We start from the raw sequence: 17,442 nt of genomic DNA, 5'->3' as shown, positions 1-17,442 counted from the left end.
CTGTTGGTATTATATGTTCAATTTCTCTCGCGCACTAAACGTGTTCTGCAGCACACGCCTAAATAATTGAAATGGCACTTTCGGCCGCCTTGGTCTCTCTTGTCCGGCTTGTAATAAACCTACAAGGTGCTGACAGAGAAAGGACCTTATTATTGCCATCTGGTGCCCTTGTGGAACTAGATAATCAGAAATACAATGATTGGTAAAAGAAGCATGCTCTTAATTCAGACTTATTTATTTCCCCTTCTCGCAGGCATCTTTGATAGTTTTGATCAAACCACCTATTTCTTTGTGCATCATTTCATTTCTATTAAAAGCCACTTACTTTATAGTGTATTAGAAATGGACTAACGCACATAAAGGCTAGCAGCAGGGTGAATCCGAATGCATTAAATAAAACACAATCCTCAGTTTTAGTGTTTGTGCATCAGCTTGGGGCTGTTCCGTTCATAAATGACACCCTACAGCTGCAACAGTCTGTTTTATTTGAAATGGATTCACAAATGGCATTTTTGTACCCTGTTTGCTCCAGGCGCTCTGCAATACAAGCCACATTCACACATGCATCATTTCCTGTTCTGTAAAATGCATTTATGACACATCTCTGTGAAATACATGCAGCTGAGGGCGTCAGGTTTTCATTTCACTTGACCTGTGTTTCTTTGAGCTGTGAGGCTGGATACTAAACGGAGAAAAGATTAAAATGACATTAATATTCTCCTTTGGAATCAGTGAAATGGATAAACTCGAAAGAACCTGTATGATTTATTTTCATTATCAAGTTGTATAGGATAAAAACTTGTATTTTTGACATTTATAGCAGTGCTAAGTAGGTTTTTGAATTACTACTTCAAGAATTTGGGCTATTATGAAACTTTCTCCATAATATTCTGGGCATCTTTTATTATGTAGCCTTTTTATTTGTTGGTAATTTCTGCTTTCTGCTGAAGAAACATTCCGTACAAACTCTAGGTGAACTATTTATTAAGACGTATCAAAGCTCCTTCTGTGACGCTTAAAATATTTCTCACTGGTTTTGCTTTCCTACAAGTTAATGTTCAGAAGCTAAACAAGTCCTTTTTTTTAATAAATGAAAGAAGCTCACGTTGTGCTACAGTCAACAAATAAACTCAATTTATTTCTTGTTTCAAGCTTTTATTTAGTTTAACAGACAAAAATCGGAACATTTGCATCCACAAATGTAATATCAGAGAAAAATTAGCCTGACTCAGTTATGTGTTTTGTAGACTCGTGTCGGTGTTATCACTTCCCAGAAAGGCCGAGTTTAGGTTTATTACTTCTACATTGAGTTAATTGAATTTCTCTGCACTGATGAAATTCAAAGATGAATAATTCCTGTTTGGTGCAGGTTGCCTTGAGGATCCGACCCCTCAGTGATGCCGAACAGGAGGAGGGGGCCACCATTGTGGCCCACAGAGTGGACGACCAGGTGAGATGGCCATCCTTTCTGTGCTTATCTGTGTGTGTGTGTGCTCGAGTGACTGATGGGGTCAGTTTGTGTTTGTGGGAGAAAGCTGTTGTCTTTGTTTTCATATCCTTCCTGCCTGTCACGAGCCTGCAGAGATAAGGTATCTGCAGGGACCTCGGTAACGGCAGCAGCTCTTTTCAAAACTTGTTTGGAAAGCTCAAATGTCACATTCAATTTGTGAGTGACTGCCGGATGAGTCAGAACTGAGAGGGACCTTTTTATAACAACTGGAATAAAGGAAATTATTCAATGAGCCAACACCTGAATGGTTTGCTGCTGTGAATGTTGGGGGTTAATTTCATGTTGGTCACTGCAGAAGTTTGGAGGATTTATAATGTGATGACGGTTCAGTGCATAAACAGATGGTTACAACTTGGACTACATTTGATTATTATTTAATTTTAATATTATTATATTTGATGGGCGTGATAATTATCTGCCATTTATGACTAATAAGATCAGAATCAGAATAAGCTTTATTATCATTGTACCGTAATACAGTGAGATTATGTTCGTACAGTTGTCTGAAAGATGGGCGGCGTGCACGTTGCTGCTGCTACTGGAGCGCGGCCCCTTATCCTTTTTCAGAATACTTTTTACAGACAGAAAAGGAGAAAGGCCATGAGGAGAGGATAGTGGTATTACAAAAAAAAGATCTCTTCACATCTTGTCCTATATCAGGACACGATTTAAGACATCACAAAAGCATTTATAGACGCATTACAGATGCATTTGATGGCAAGACGGAGAGATGTGTCCATGAAGTACTTCCAGATTAGGGGTTGAACGAGTATATAATTTTTAAACTCGACATTAACATAATAAAACCCGAGTAGAACTCGAGTATTTGATGACGTCATAGATCTCAAAATACAAAAATAAGTAAAACCGCAATAAAAGGTAATTAGTTACAAAAAGAAAAGACCAACAAAACATTGGGAGCGTATATTATGCTCCTACCATTTATCATACTGCAAATAAGTCACAGGAAAAACTAAACTATTAGTTATTATTATTAAACTGCAAACGTGAAGAAACATGCAGCACGTCAGAAATAAAACTTAAAACAGTGGATGGGTGGTGGATTGGACCCGGTTTACACCATACTCTGTGACCTGCAACTGTGCAACACCGCCCCCTACGGTCATACGGTGGTCACATAATATGACGTCACTACGGATACTCGACATTACATTTTTAACCTCGATAGAGGTCCTAGCAATCGATGTGTAGATTACTCGAGTACTCTGTTAATTAGTTCCTATTCCAGATAGCACCGTAGTCCTGATAAGATGTTGGTGTCAGCCGGTGCAGCTCTGATAAGCCTTCACAGAAGTTGTCAGGGTGGTGGTTCAATAGACAAAGCTTTTCCTTAATGTACACATATCCCAGGAGAAATTTGATAAGTCGACCAGCCTTCGAGGCAAAACGGGGGAGTTGGATTCAGATAAGCCACAATTGATTTTTTTTTTTTTCAGGCAGACTGTTTTTTTTTGGGGGGGGGGGTTGTCAGCCTTGAGTCCTTCTCTTACTTTCGATCCAAAATTCATGGGATTCCACTGGTCCGTGCTTATGAGGTAATCTCCAACATGCAGGCGAGTCCCAGAAGTCGCAGGTGGCCTGCGATTCTCACAAATCGCTTCCATCTTACGGTTTAGCTCATAAATCAGCTGATGAGATGCAGCATACTCAAAATTTGAGGTAAAACTCTTGTTAAAGCACAGGTCCAACAGTAACTGCTGTAAAATCAGAGATTCAGTTTTTGTCAAATAAATCTTTAACTTGTATTTATTTGATTTTTTTGTGAAGATGGCTTGCTTTTGGTATTTGTTGTTGCACTTTTTTTGCTTTCCTGTGATGCAAAAGAGCAAATTGATTCGAAGAAAATCATTCATATATCTGATAATCATACAGATACTACTTATCTTTTGATAAGTGAACTGCTGCACCATATATTATATCATACCTGTATATCCTACATGTATTTACTTAGTATGTTACCATGTGGTTTGAGAAGAACTTACCATATGTGTAAGCTCCAGGAGGGCCATATTTACCACTAACGTTTTACTTCCATCTGGTCCCCCTTGGAGACCATTTAGCAGGATGTGGAATGATGATGAAGGCACTGCAGAGGCTAACGAGCATCGTGACTGAGAACCCGCAGAGGTGTTTCCTCTCTCAGCATAGGCTCATTTAAACATTCGTGTGCCTGCTGGTGGTGGGCAGCTTTTCCTAACCAAGACATCAGAAAAGTAAAAATCACTCAGTGACGCTGTTTTCTTTTGTTATAAGTGACAAGTGCTGGATGAAGAGGTGTTAGCTTTGTTGTAGGGTGTGGATATTGGTGTTTGTCCATGGTAATCCACCATGCTAGGATCTGACTTGTTTGTCAGAAGACGTAATTTAATTACACCGGCTCTTAGGTACAACATCAGCACTTGTCTGCCATGACATCATTAAAACAAGCTTGGACTCAAGGGATTAGAGCATAACAACAGGAAAGTAGTTATGGTGCTGACACAAGTCCCATAGCCAGGCTTTGTTATTGTCGCCACCTCGACTACAACTCAGCCAGAATACAGGTTTTGTGTCTTCGATACGACTCGCTGTATTGTGTTGATTTTATTTCTAAAGAGCACAGTCTGGTGTAATATTTCTACAGAGGGCTTCATATACAGTATGGTCTGTGATACATGGTTATATCACATCCGCTCAGGCACGTTTACCGTAAAGGATTAGTAGAGCTTAAAAAGTACACTTGTTATTGTGACAGGAGGATTTAGGGAATCTTTTTTTTAACCTATAGGTTTAACTTGGCTGTCCTCACCTGGACAGAGGTAGGTGAGGGAGTTTACATCAGCATAAGGATGTGATGGCATAGCGCTGTACGTAGCTAGATCTGTTTACCTCCTCAGCAGTCAAAACACTTAACAAAACTATACAGTTTCTCTACAAACTGTGCCTTTCTGAACTCACACTTTCAAGACGTGTAGTAATTTGTTTGTGAGACAGCGGACGTGAGGACCATATGGCTCAGACAGATTAGGCTACTGATGGCTGACTTGGCTGGCTGGACGGGAGTAGTCAAATCTCGCTGTCCTGGCAGAAAGCAGACTACTCAAAGCTGGCTAAGTCTGCAGAGATGAGCTCAGCGGATTGGTTTAAACTCAGATTACAACCCTCTACCACCTGCTTTTTATCTCCCTTTATTGTTCTCTCCTCACTGGACAAGTCCAAGGGGTCTCACCCTCAATGGGTTGGAGGTAGTAGTACACTATGACAGCTGGTGAGGTGGGGTTATGAATAAGACGGCTCAGATGTTACTATCTGAGGAACAAGTAGAATTATAAGACATTTAATTTATTTTAATGAGTTTTGTATTGTTTTTAATGCTTCTTTCAATTGATTTTTATTGTTAATGTTTTTGTTTTTGTATTGTTCTCCACTCTTTTTACCCCATCTGGCACTTGCCAGGCCAACATTATAAATAAGAAACTATTCTTGTTTTTTTTTTCCTGGTATATTAAAGGTTAAAAATAAAAAATAAAATTAACTAGATAAATTGCATTTCCTGTGAAAATGCAGTGTAAATGCTTATTGCTAAAGAACTTGCTGAAAAACAGCTGCAATTAGCTAAAACATATTCAGAATTGTAGCTGAAAAGGACGAACAACCTTAAATTAGCAGAAGAAAGCAGAAACCCATATTTGCTGAATTAGGCTTAAATCGAAATGAGCACAACAATTATTAAATTAACACACAAAAAAGTCTGAAATTAGCAACAAAAAAATCTGAAAAGGTAGAAAGAAGCTTAAACTACCAGAAGGAGGCAGAAAGAGCTGAAATGAGCAAAAAAAAAAAAATATATATATATATAGAATTGGCTGAAATAGCTAAAATTAGATGAAAACAGCTAAATATTTGCTGAAATAACTGAAACTGACAGAAATTAGCTGAAAGAAGCATAGCAAGCTGAAATTTGCAGAAACAAGTTAATTAGGCTGAAAGTCAAAGAAATCACCATGAAAAAAATGGTATTAAACTGAAAACATCTGAAATTAGCAAAAGAAAATGCTAAAAAAGTAGAACAAGCTTAAATTATCAGAAGAAAGCAGAAAGAACACGTTTGCCAATTAGGCTTAAAGAAGCAGAAATGAGCACAAAATAATGGAAATTAGTGGAAGAAAGCTAAAATTAGCAACAACAAAAAACAAACAGCTGAAAAGTAGCAAAAAGGGTAGAAGGAAATTTAAATTACCGGACGGAAGTGGAAAGAGCACATTTTTGCAGCAGTAGGCTGAAAAAAGTTGAACTGAGTGCAAAAAATATGGAATTAGCTGAAAAAGCTAAAATTAGCATAAAAACAGCTAAATAATAGCAGAAAAAGATGAAAGGAGCATAAGTTGAAATTAGCAGAAAGAAGTTAGAAGAATCACAAACATGTTGTAGTTAGCAGAAAGAATTTGAAAGGAGCACAAAATGGCTGAAAAAACAGCTGAAATTAGCTGAAAGTAGCTGGTAAATTTTAAAATTTGCACAAGGAATCTGGAAGAAGATGAACCAGAACAAAATGTGAAAGGGACAGTAAAAGGTTGTAAACAGATCTAAAGATGTGAAGGTTGTAAAATGAGCTCAATTAATTTTCTGAGCAAAAATGGCAGAAAAGGCTAAATATTTCAAAAAGCTAAAGTTGCACCAATACCGAAAGTCATAGCAGGATTGTCCTGAAAGTTTTGATTCATGATTTGTTGAAATAGCTTGAAAATTGTGGGACGAGAATCGTGCCAACAAATGTACGGAAGAAAAATGGATCACAATAAAACTATTAAAAGATGTAGCTACAAAATTACATCAAGGTCTGCAACGTTATTTTGACACTTTTATCAATTATATAAACTCATTGGTGGTAAACCAGTAGCTTGTGTTTATTTCCTAAATGGATTACACTTGAGAACAAACTTAATTTTGGTATTTAAGGACTCAGACGGCATTTTCTTTTCACCTTAATTATAAAAGGCCACGAGAGGTAAGAGGTGGCTCCTTAAGAGGCTGACAGCAGAGCTAACTTTAGCCCTTTAAGGATATAGATAGTCCATCAGTCCTGTTAATGAGACACCTGATAGGACTGGGTTATCCCACCACCAGCTTCTCCTCAAATTACAAAAACTTATTTATGGCCTTATAGGTTTTCTTTTTGTTCCCGTCGCAGAAAGAAGAGGGGAAGTGGAAATACCCTTCCTCTGTATTTCATTGTTGCTGACTGTTTATCTTTTATTCCTTGACATTTAACACAGGGTGATTTGATTTAGTATTTAATTGTTTCTAATTATGTTTTTATGCTTTTATTCCTGATGCTGTAATTATATCTTGTTTTTATTTGATGCTGTGATCTTTTTGTTAAGCACTTTGGTAACTGTTTTAAATGTGCTATATAAATAAATTGGACTTGACTGTCTGTGTTGTGAAAAATAAATTCAATACAAACTTCCGTTTTGCTGTGTGGCTGCATATAGGCGAAAGAACGGTCACTATCGAAAACTGGGTTACCATATCAAAATCCAAGATGGCCACCACCAGAATCTAAATGTATAAACAGGCTACCCTGATCTTTGTAGAAAACAATGCTTTCTTGTTTTTATATTGCTTAAAAGTATGGCTGAAGATTTAAAGCCACCCTTGACCACCCCCTGGATCCAACATTGCACCTGGTGGTGGGTAAAATTGCTCCTTCCACTCATCAGGATCCATCAAGCAAAATAAATAAACTACCCCTGTTCCTTTACACCATGCATCTCCTACCCACTTGAATATCTTGAACCAAAAACAATAAGGTTTACTTTATTTCCCTGTTCAATTGCAGTCTAGAAAAATATCTGCGATGATAGCAGCTCCTTTTTTATCATTATTCCTCAACAGGAACAGTTCCTGATTCTTTTCTGATTAGTTATACCATCAGTGCTCTAATCAACCATGTTTTTATACAGATGTAGACGTAAGAATGTTCTTAAATCTATTTGCTCGTATTGTGTAAGACGTGTCTCACTCACACCTCAAACTTGTTCATCATGTTTTCAGCGGGGGTTCGTCGGTCCATATAGTTCACCGAGAGGAATGCTTTATAGTGAGACCTTGTCTCCATGGAGACGACTAGACAAAAGCCTGGGTCATATTGGTTTTTGTTTGTTCTTTCTTTATTCTTGTTCCACATACGAGAAATGAGAAAACAAGTTGTTTGTTTTTCTTGTTTCTGTTGTCTCATTTTTATGTCCAGAGGCAAATCGGTTATAATCAATACGTCGATCGGTTGTTAAACGACTTCGTTATGCAACCTGGACTGAAAAATACATGGTATTCCAAAGTATTGATGGGGGCACTTCATGGTCAATATTTGAACTGTTCACGCAGGCAACAGACTACTTGAAAGTCATTTTTAAACAAGAGGGGCATAGACTAAAAAATTCCCCAGTTGTATTTATTATTATCCGCATACATTCAAGAGTTTTTGTATGAATTTAAAACATTTAAAACAACTTTTGAGGGGTCCAAATGTATGAATAATTGATTGCTATGCTATGAATTGGCTAATTTTCAGCCCTTGAGGAAAACAAATCAGCTCATTTCCAATGAAAAGAGATTCAGGTCGCCTTCGTCTTACCAGACTGCATAGTAAGTAGTCTTGTTCAGCAAAAGCTGCTCTGTTGAAAAGAAAAACCCTAAATTAAACAAAGCTTTGCTCTCAAAACACTAGCTACCTTCCCTTATTGAGTATACAAGTAGCATGAATCATCAGCATTGAGCAGTTTTCTTTTAATATGCACCAATGCTTTTTCTAATGTAACTTATTGGTTGCCCAGTTATTTTTAGTCTAAAAGTGACTAAAATGCCAAACAATAGCTTAATAGAAATCTGGTGATGGCTACATCAGTAGGCCTGCTGTGATAAACAATAAATCATTTAATCACATGATAAATGAAAATTATAGACCTCAGTTTCATTTATTGGCTTTATTGTTTCTTCGTGTCTCTCTCTTTCTACTGAAGACACCAGATGACCAAAGGCTCAACTCCGGTGCTCTTCACTGGCCCTTCCCTTTCTCTTATCTCTTTAAAGTCCATTTTAACGATCCAAAATCACGTTTTTGGATCGTTAAAAGAAGCTAAGCTGATAGCTTAGCTCAACAGGCCGACCTCGGTGGGGAGATAAAAACCTGTCTTATCGAAGCTCCAAAATTCAAGGTTGAAACCCGTGCCTTCGTGTAAAAAGTTGTTTTTCTCTGCAAAAAGAAGCTGAGAACTTGTTTACTGATTTTTTTTTAAATTAAAAGCTTTGTGTGACAAATGCTATGCTAAAGAGTTCAAACCTCACCAAGCGTCTGCCATTTTGAGAACCAAAAAAAAGGAAGGAGAGACAGCCCATGTCACGTCAAGGGGCCTCCCTCCCATTTTTCTTAAAGAGACATGCTGCTCGCTCCCTCACTATCCATCCTTCGGTTCAGTCTTATACTGCCATCTGACTGCCAAAAATGGTACTAAACTCAAAACAGATTAACCAACATTTCTTCTTAAATTTGAGAATAATTAGTAATTATTGTCAAATTTCAAACAATATTATCGTTTAACGCAATAGTTTCTGAGACAATTAATCGCCCAGCAAACTTTGTTATCGTGACAGGCCTGTACATCAATGCACATTTTGTATTCCGTCAAACAAGACGGGGTGTTTAAATAGTCTCTGCCCTGACAAGAGAGGGAACAAGAATACAAAAAGCTGCATCTTCTCTGAAAATTTGACCCCCCCACATAGAGAGAGAGCTGCATTAAGAATATGGTTAAAAATGGCAACGTTAGTATTTAACTCAGGAAAGTAAAGGTTTCAAATTCTTAAATTGGAGCAAGTGCATCTTTGGTCAAAAGCTGAGTTAAGACGTCAATCCAAAAGAACTGTGTGTTTCAGAGAACTAGATAATCCTTCCTTTCCTCCTGTCTTGGACTCAACCTCTCCGTTTTGTTGTCCAAGGGATTCTCTGGCACACTCCACCGATCCTCGCCCCTCCCTTTATATCTCCTTTGCAACAATGGCCGCTGTGAGCGCTTCTGTCTCTGTGGGATTCTGCTGTCAGTGCCCTCTCTGCTTTAAAACTCTTGATTGCGATGCGAGGGCAGAGTGTGGCTGCTCATCTCAAATGGCTTATGGAGAATAGATGCCTGAGTGGCCCCTTGTTCATTCTGATCACCAACTTTCAATAGTTGTGTAAACATGCCTATTTCCCATGACCGGCACCTCTGGGGTTACTGCTGTCTTTTTCTGCACAACACTGGGTGAGATTAATTTACTAACACATAACAAATAAACATGAAGCTGGAGCAACTGGGAATAGTTTCCATCATGCTTTGCCCTTAGGCACTTTTTGAGTCATTACAGTTCACAATGACGGTGATACGGGGACGGGGACTGCCTCAGGGGGCTTTCTAACCTAATCTTTTTGTTATGTCACATGTTATCAAACTATAACAAGTTATTAATTTTGCCGTTACAATATATTTGTGGCTAAATCACATCTTATCAACCACAGCTTATTTTATAAGGGCTTTTTTTTTTTTTACAGAATCAGGAGCACAATGTTCCTCAATGCAGTATAATACCTCTTAAGCAGGAAGTATAGAGCAGCCGCAGGGCCACGTATGGGCCATGTGTAATGGGTGCTAGGCATGAACTGGTCTTTAGATCCATCGCTAAAGCTGTCCTGGTGCATACAGTAATCAAATTCAATTGAGAGGTTAAAAGAATCAATTTATTTAAACATAATTTGTGTAAAGAGTTAAAGCAAGAGTGCTGAAAAGAAACATGGGTAAAGGAAGAGAAAAAAATAATCAAAAACATGTTTGGAGTTTGAAACTGTGAGATGTTTACAGTAAAAACCCACAGGTCTGCGTTTTAGTGATCTAATGGGACATGGTCTCTATTGGGACTTTGAATGTAGAATTTGAGTCGTAATAACAAGTTGTTTATCTGGTAGAGTTCATCCACGACACTCCCAAAGTGATGGCACCTTTTAGAGCTGCAAGCCGTGGAAATCTTTATGTATAAATACCAAAGCAGGAACAGTATGACCCGACCTTTTGATAGAAATTGTGCAAATCAGTACAAATATGCAATCCCTGCTGAACAATTGCAATAGTGACAGAGATTATTATTGAAAGCTGACATCTTCCTTTATCACGTTGTGAAGTTCTGGCTGCAAACTAATGTCGATCTGTAAATCTGTTGTCTAAATTAATTGCAACGAAAGATGGACCCTTTAAGACATAGACATGTATAAATTTAACACCATTTTCTGAACCAGTCAGGAACCAAAGGGAAGTTTTATTCTTCAAATAAAGCAAAACAAAATAACTTGCACAGTATCCTTAACTGGACTGACGTTTTTAGGCACAGCTAAGATGTTTTTAACCATAAGACAAGATGTGTTTTATTCTACATGTTAACAAACACCTAATAATTCAAGTTCAACTAAATCCATCCATCCATTATCTTTACTCTCTTCTTCCTTTCTGGGTTGTGGGGGTCACTGGTGCCCATATTCAGCCATCACTATGCAAGAGGCGGGGCGCACCCTGCACAGGTCGCAAGTCCATCACAGGGACACACAGAGACGAACGAGACAAACAACCATTCACTCTCTCTCTCTCACCCAGGGACGATTTAGAGTTACCAATCAGTCTAACATGCATGTTTTTGGTCTGTGAGAGGAAACCGGAGTACCCAGAGAAAACCCACACATGCACGGAGAGAACATGCAAATTCCACCCAGAAACACCAAAGTTTATGCTCCATAATCCAGGTAGAGATCCAGCAATGTTTAGTCGGGTCGTACCAGTCTACCCAGAAAGGTCCCCGACTGAGAAGCGACTGCGCCACCGTGCCGCCTACTTCAACTAAATGCTAAAATGTTTTCTCTTAATCTAACGTTTCTTCTGCTTGGCATAAACGTTGGTCTCACAAAAAATAAAATTATCAAGGTTGCCTACATTCAGTTAGTCTTTGACTGGGAAGAATGAATGGCAAGTCAATGGTGAACATGGTAATAATGTCATTTATTGATAATAATGTTGTAATACAACGCTGTGCAGCAACAGTAACTACATGTAGTGAGTAGCCACAGAAACCTGCAAGCATTCAGTGTGTGATGAAAATGCATAAATATCTTTTTTATGTCTGGTCCTGGTGATTGGCTGCCAAGTCTGTTTTACGCCTCTGACATTTGCACCATATAGAACAGAGATCAGTAAATGTTGTGGCATTTATCTTGGAGAATAGCTGTTACCTTAGAAATAAACTGCAGACTTTAAGAATGCATCGCCTAGTAAAATAGATATATTACATTTATAGAAGTGGTCCTCAACCTGTTTTGAAGTGATGAATCAACTCCTCGTCCCCCAACAGAGTTCAGAGTTTGGGGTTTTAGTCATCTAGCTGACACAAAGAAAGCCTAAATGTTACATTTGTTCTGTAGTGTGTTTTATAGATGTTTTCCCATCTTTATTTTTATTCTAAGTCTGTAATTCCACACTTAAAATAAAAAGAGCGGACATGTTCCCAACATATTTAAATATGACCACACATTTTAGTTTTTAGAATGGCATTTACTGACTTATCAGACAGCTAATCTGTTTTCTTTTGTGTAATTCTTTATTTTATTATGAGGTCTGCCATTCATTTTTCAGAGAGAAGTCACTGTATGTTTTTATCTAAATCCTGTGAAAAGTTATTGTTTTTTTGTGTGCTGCACAGCAGGAAAAGTCTGGAAGCTGAAAGGAAGTAGTAATGTTTTTTGTGTGTGCGTTTCACACTGACATCTCCCCTTCTGTCATTTGGGATGACGGTAAAATGGACCAAAAAGGTTGACGATAACATGCTATACACCATTTTGCTATTACTGTTATTGTGAACATGGGTGTGACGTTAACTTGACTCTGCACTGAATGGATTCTTGAACAACTTGTTGCCGTCTCCATCTGAACAGATAAAGGCTGTTATGTTTTTCCCCCTCTGCTCTAAGTCTATTATATTTAACAGAATATAGCCTTTTACTGTGGGTTAAATAAACAGTAATGATTATAGAAGTGACCACTTCAATAAAATAGTTCAAATGCTGTGTTTATTCTAACGTATCACACTTATTTCTTTCCAATGTAACTCTTTCTCTATAAATTATATAATTGATTGAACAACGTGGGCAAGCTTAGACTTTCTTTAGTTAATCTATGACACTGTAATTGGACAGTTGGGTTAAATATTTAAAAAGACCTGTTAGCTGTCTAATAAGTTCATAAATGACCTTAATCAGTCAGAGAAAAAAAAGTATTTTGTGTTTAATGAAGCCATCGTTCACTGGCTGTCCACAGGGATGTGTGCAGTCTACACTAATGTATATTTTATATACAAGGTACCAATGACTGAAAGAGTCACCACATCACGAGGTTTTTCATGACATTTGCAGATGACACTGGTATAGTCAGTCTGAAAAAAGGATAAAGGTGTCAGCCATGGGTTGGCTGTGACTTTGTTAGATTGTGACAGACACTTCCTCCAGCTAAATGCCAGAAAACTAAAAACATGGTTATCAATTTTGGGAAGACAATAAACAACAAACCCCATCTCCCTACAATAATCAGTAGATCAACTGTGAAGATTGTTAAATCCTACAAGTACCTCGGGACAGAGACTAATATAAAACTAATCCATGACCAGGATGTTGCTGCAATCTTCAAAACAATTCTGCAGAGAATAGTTTTCCTTTACAGACTGAACTTTTAATGCCTTAGGTCTAAGCCACCCTGTCTTTGGGCGGCTTGACCCAGAAGCAGGGTGGGTGTCATCCAATTAAAGATTTGGGAATTTGATAACCAACCACTGCACTGTGCCAAAGTGTCCTTGGACAAGACTCTGTGTCGGTGCATAAGGCTACATTCACTTCAGGCAAATGCAGCAGATTTTCAGACGTTTTTTTGACAGTGAATGTGACAAACCCCCTTTTTTTTTTTAATCCGACCTTGGTTCTTTTCATCCATCCATCTATCCATCCATTATCTTTACCCGTTTATTCCATTTTGGGTCACGGGGGTCGCTGGTGCCCATGTCCTGCAATCGCTGTGCGAGGGGCGGGGTACACCCTGGATGGGTCGCAAGTCCATCACAGGGCCACATAGAGACAAACGAGACAAACAACCATTCACTCTCTCACTCACACCCAGGGACAATTTAGAGTTACCAATCAGCCTAACATGCATGTTTTTGGTCTGTGGGAGGAAACCGGAGCACCCAGAGAAAACCCACGCATGCACGGAGAGAACATGCAAACTCCACCCAGAAAGGCCCCCGGACTGGGGTTTGAACCAAGGACCTGCTCGCTGAGAGGCAGCAGCTCTACCAGTTGCGCGTTCTCTTCATTCGTTTTCTTAAACTGAATACATATCTGAAGCGACCGCAGTCTGAGTGGTCATGTCACATTTATTTAATCTATGCACGATCTAAGAATTAATATTTATACCAACCTCATGCAGTTTAAATCTTGGAACTCTGCATGTCTTCAGCTACAAAACAGAATTCCAGTTGCACCATCTTTATTATTTAAATTCCCCATGTCCTGGATGACTGAGCATCTACAGCGAATACTAACGTTGGTGTCGGACCGTATTGATGCTAACGTGATGGGATCGATGCTTGAGTTCGTTTCTACCTTGAGTACGTCCGTCCCATTCCAGAAATACAATGCTGTTCCTGAGGAGCCGTTAAGAAGCAAGTTTAAATATAAACACCGGACCAGACAAACAGATCTGATTGCACAACAACTTCAGAATCGGTGCACACACGCTAACATATGTATCATCCATATTGACTTTCTTTAACAAAGCGTGCATCCTGTGACTTCACGTTTTCACCAAAACATCACCAGATTTCCTTTTTGAGATGCAACAAAGCTGAACTCTGAAGTTCATCACCTGCCATCTGTCTGTTCTTTGATGGACTAAATAAAGCTTTAGGCTGTACCTGTCCCCTGTTTAGGTGTCGGAGAGTGTATGTTTTTGTATTTAGGTAATTGATGATTACCCTAGTTTGTGTGTTATGGCCAAGCTCCGGCCTCTGACCTTTTTCTTAACACCGGCCTACAGCGTCCAGTTACTGAGCTGCCCTTCCATTTGGTGGACGTCAATTATTTTTGATGAGAAGATCAAAAGATTAGGTGCTTTAATCAACATATGCTCCTCTTCCAAATAGTTCATAAGTAGTTTTTAAACAACCGAGTTCTAAATTTTGTTTTATGATGTAATAAACCGTCTAAAACAAGCGAGAGGGGGAAAAAAATTGCTCCTATTTCATGATCGTTCTTGTTGCATAGCTCAAGAGATAGGAAGTCCAACTGCGTCTAGTATTGAGTGTCTTGAGTTGGAATTACAACAACCTTGTTCTGACGACACCGATTTGGCGCTTGACAGCCAGACAACATACGTCACCTTCACCTGAAGAGCAGACCTTGCTATCAGGCACACTGTATCAGGTGCACTGTGGTCCAACAGACACCTGCAATCATGGAGAGCCCCTGAAATGAGATATTCAGTGACATTGTCGTGGGGCAGAGGGCAGCGCACGAGGGCTTCGATCAGATAACCAGCTGCAATTGTGTCTGCTTGGATTTTCCGTAGCTTTTGGTTGCATTTCTGAAAGGGCAGCTTGAAAGGTTGCCCCGTTAAGGTCACTGCTTGAACCTGATTGCTGTTTGCTGTGATCTTGATCCTTTGTTCTTTATCATTATCGTAACACAGCACTGTTACACATCTGCTGCCGTGGTAATATAAAGCAATACAGTGAAATACATAAAGCAAGAACAGGTTCTCACACACATTCATAATTCTGTTATATTGGAGTGAATTGAATAATACCTTCTTAACACACCAAAGAAATGTATTGGCGCAAAAGAAAACATTAGTAAAAAAGTGGTAATTGCTGATTCATTAGAGATGGATATCCACATGGAAATGAAAGGAGGATGTGAAGGATGAAATCTGGATGGTCTTTTCATGTTTATGACTCATAGCTAGTCGGCAGGACCAAATAACAATAGTATTTTATCTAAAGTCACATTATGACTGAAGAAGCAATTCAAACTATCTACAGTACAAGATGCACTCATTTTCTAACTGTATCTCACATTGGGTGCTTCTAAATTATGGGTGACACATTGGAAGATGTTGTATTTTGCATTTCTATGCATATTGTATATAAAGTCCTGCACTTTTTTATACAAATTAAACACTATATTGAATTAAAATAACACATTTATGGATTGTAAATATGCTTCCATGGCAACTGCTTTGTCGCGTGGAAAAACTTAAATGCAGAGATTGACATCCGAGTGAAAACGTGGCACGTGGACAAAACACTGCCTTTAATCTTTGCGTTGCATTCATGGTCAACCCTTTCAGGTTGATGAAATAAAAGGGCAAAACAACATGGCAGTTGAAGGCAGAGCCATAAAGAGGAATGTAAACAATAAAACTTGACATCTGTACATTGATGCGTGACAGATTGTCTCTATCGCTCCAATTCAGACCCCCTCTGAGGGTTTTTGTTTAAAAATAGTCCTCCATCTGTTAAAACTCAAGCTGTTGTGCAGTTTTTACCTCTTTAGATTACATTGTGTGGGATTCTTTTTCAAGTCTGATTAGCCATTGGTTGATTTTATTTGCTGTGTTCGCCTTCTTGTTGATTTAACTTTATTTGTATGTAACCGATTTCGATTGGTTTTACTTGATGATAGTGAGCCCAAATTAAAACCTGCTGATTTTCATGAACAGTAGATATCAGCGCACAACTAAGAAACCGAAATACAAATTCTCCTCTAGTCGGGTGTTGTGCAGCAACAGTGACAGCTGGTTTACAATAAGCAACTTAAAATGCCTCATTAGTCACTTCATTATGTGTACTGACCCTGTGTCTGTAAAAATGTCCCTACATCTGCTGACTTTTGTTGCCGGTGTTGGCTGTGTTTGCTGCTTGGCACACAGCGCTGGAGGGAGTCGGAGAAAACCACTCAGCGCTGACTGACGCGAGAAACTGCACGACGTCCAGGCTTTGAATTATGGATCTGCAGAGGGAGAGAACAGCACTATATAATCAGCAAGATGGCCAACCAAGTGATGCCCGCTGCTTTAATGAGCAGAGCAGCAGGTGCTGTCGATCAGCCAGGAAAGACACGGGCCGTGGCGCTCCACTGCACCCCGCTGCTTTTTTATGGTGTTTTGAAAACTCCATCACACCAATTGGTTTCATGTCAATGCATAAGCAAGCTGTTGTTTGACTTCAGCTTCTTACAAGGGTATGAATATTTTAGGAGCTTCTTTTTTCAGAGCCACTGAGTCTAAATGCATACTGGGGTCATATTGTTTTTGTTTGGCCCCGGGGTCAAATTATATAAAGTCACTCATGACGTGGATCCAAATGAAAAGTGGGTGCAGTAGGTGATGGTCATTGTGACAGATGACAGCATGAATTAATGGTTAAAATTAGGCCTGTCATGATAACAAATTTTGCTGGTCGATTAATGGTCTCAAAAATTATTGCGATAAACGATAATCTTTGAAAATAATTAGTAATTATCGTCAATTTTAAGAAGAAATGTTGGTTAATTTGTTTTGAGTGTAGTACCTTTTTTCAACCACCGGACGGCAGTATAAGACGGTTCGAACCGAAGGATGGATAGTGATGGAGCGAGCAGTGTGTCTCTTTAAGAAAAATGGGAGGGAGGCACCTTGACGTGACATGGGCTGTCTCTCCTTCCTTTTTGTGGTTCAAAAAATGGCAGACGCTCGGTGTTTGAACTTTTTAGCGTAGCATTTGTCACACAAAGCTTTTCATAAAAATCAGTAAACAAGTTCTCGGCTTCTTTTTGC

General features: G+C 38.9%; 1 protein-coding gene across 1 annotated transcript in view; it reads left to right on the top strand.

The window, feature by feature from the left end:
* Positions 1 to 17,442, top strand: part of kif19 (kinesin family member 19) — a 45,348-nt gene that overhangs the window by 2,730 nt on the left and 25,176 nt on the right. Inside the window, exon 2 of the mRNA XM_037691179.1 lies at positions 1,370 to 1,450. Coding sequence (XP_037547107.1) covers positions 1,370 to 1,450 — 81 coding nt within the window. The remainder of the gene's footprint in view (positions 1 to 1,369; positions 1,451 to 17,442) is intronic.

Source organism: Nematolebias whitei, chromosome 17 (genome assembly GCF_014905685.2).
Source record: "Nematolebias whitei isolate Nwh7 chromosome 17, NemWhi1, whole genome shotgun sequence".
Classification (NCBI taxonomy): Eukaryota; Metazoa; Chordata; class Actinopteri; order Cyprinodontiformes; family Rivulidae; genus Nematolebias; species Nematolebias whitei.
The sequence above is the reverse complement of the archived record's forward strand: the minus strand, read 5'-3'. Positions and strand labels throughout refer to the sequence as shown.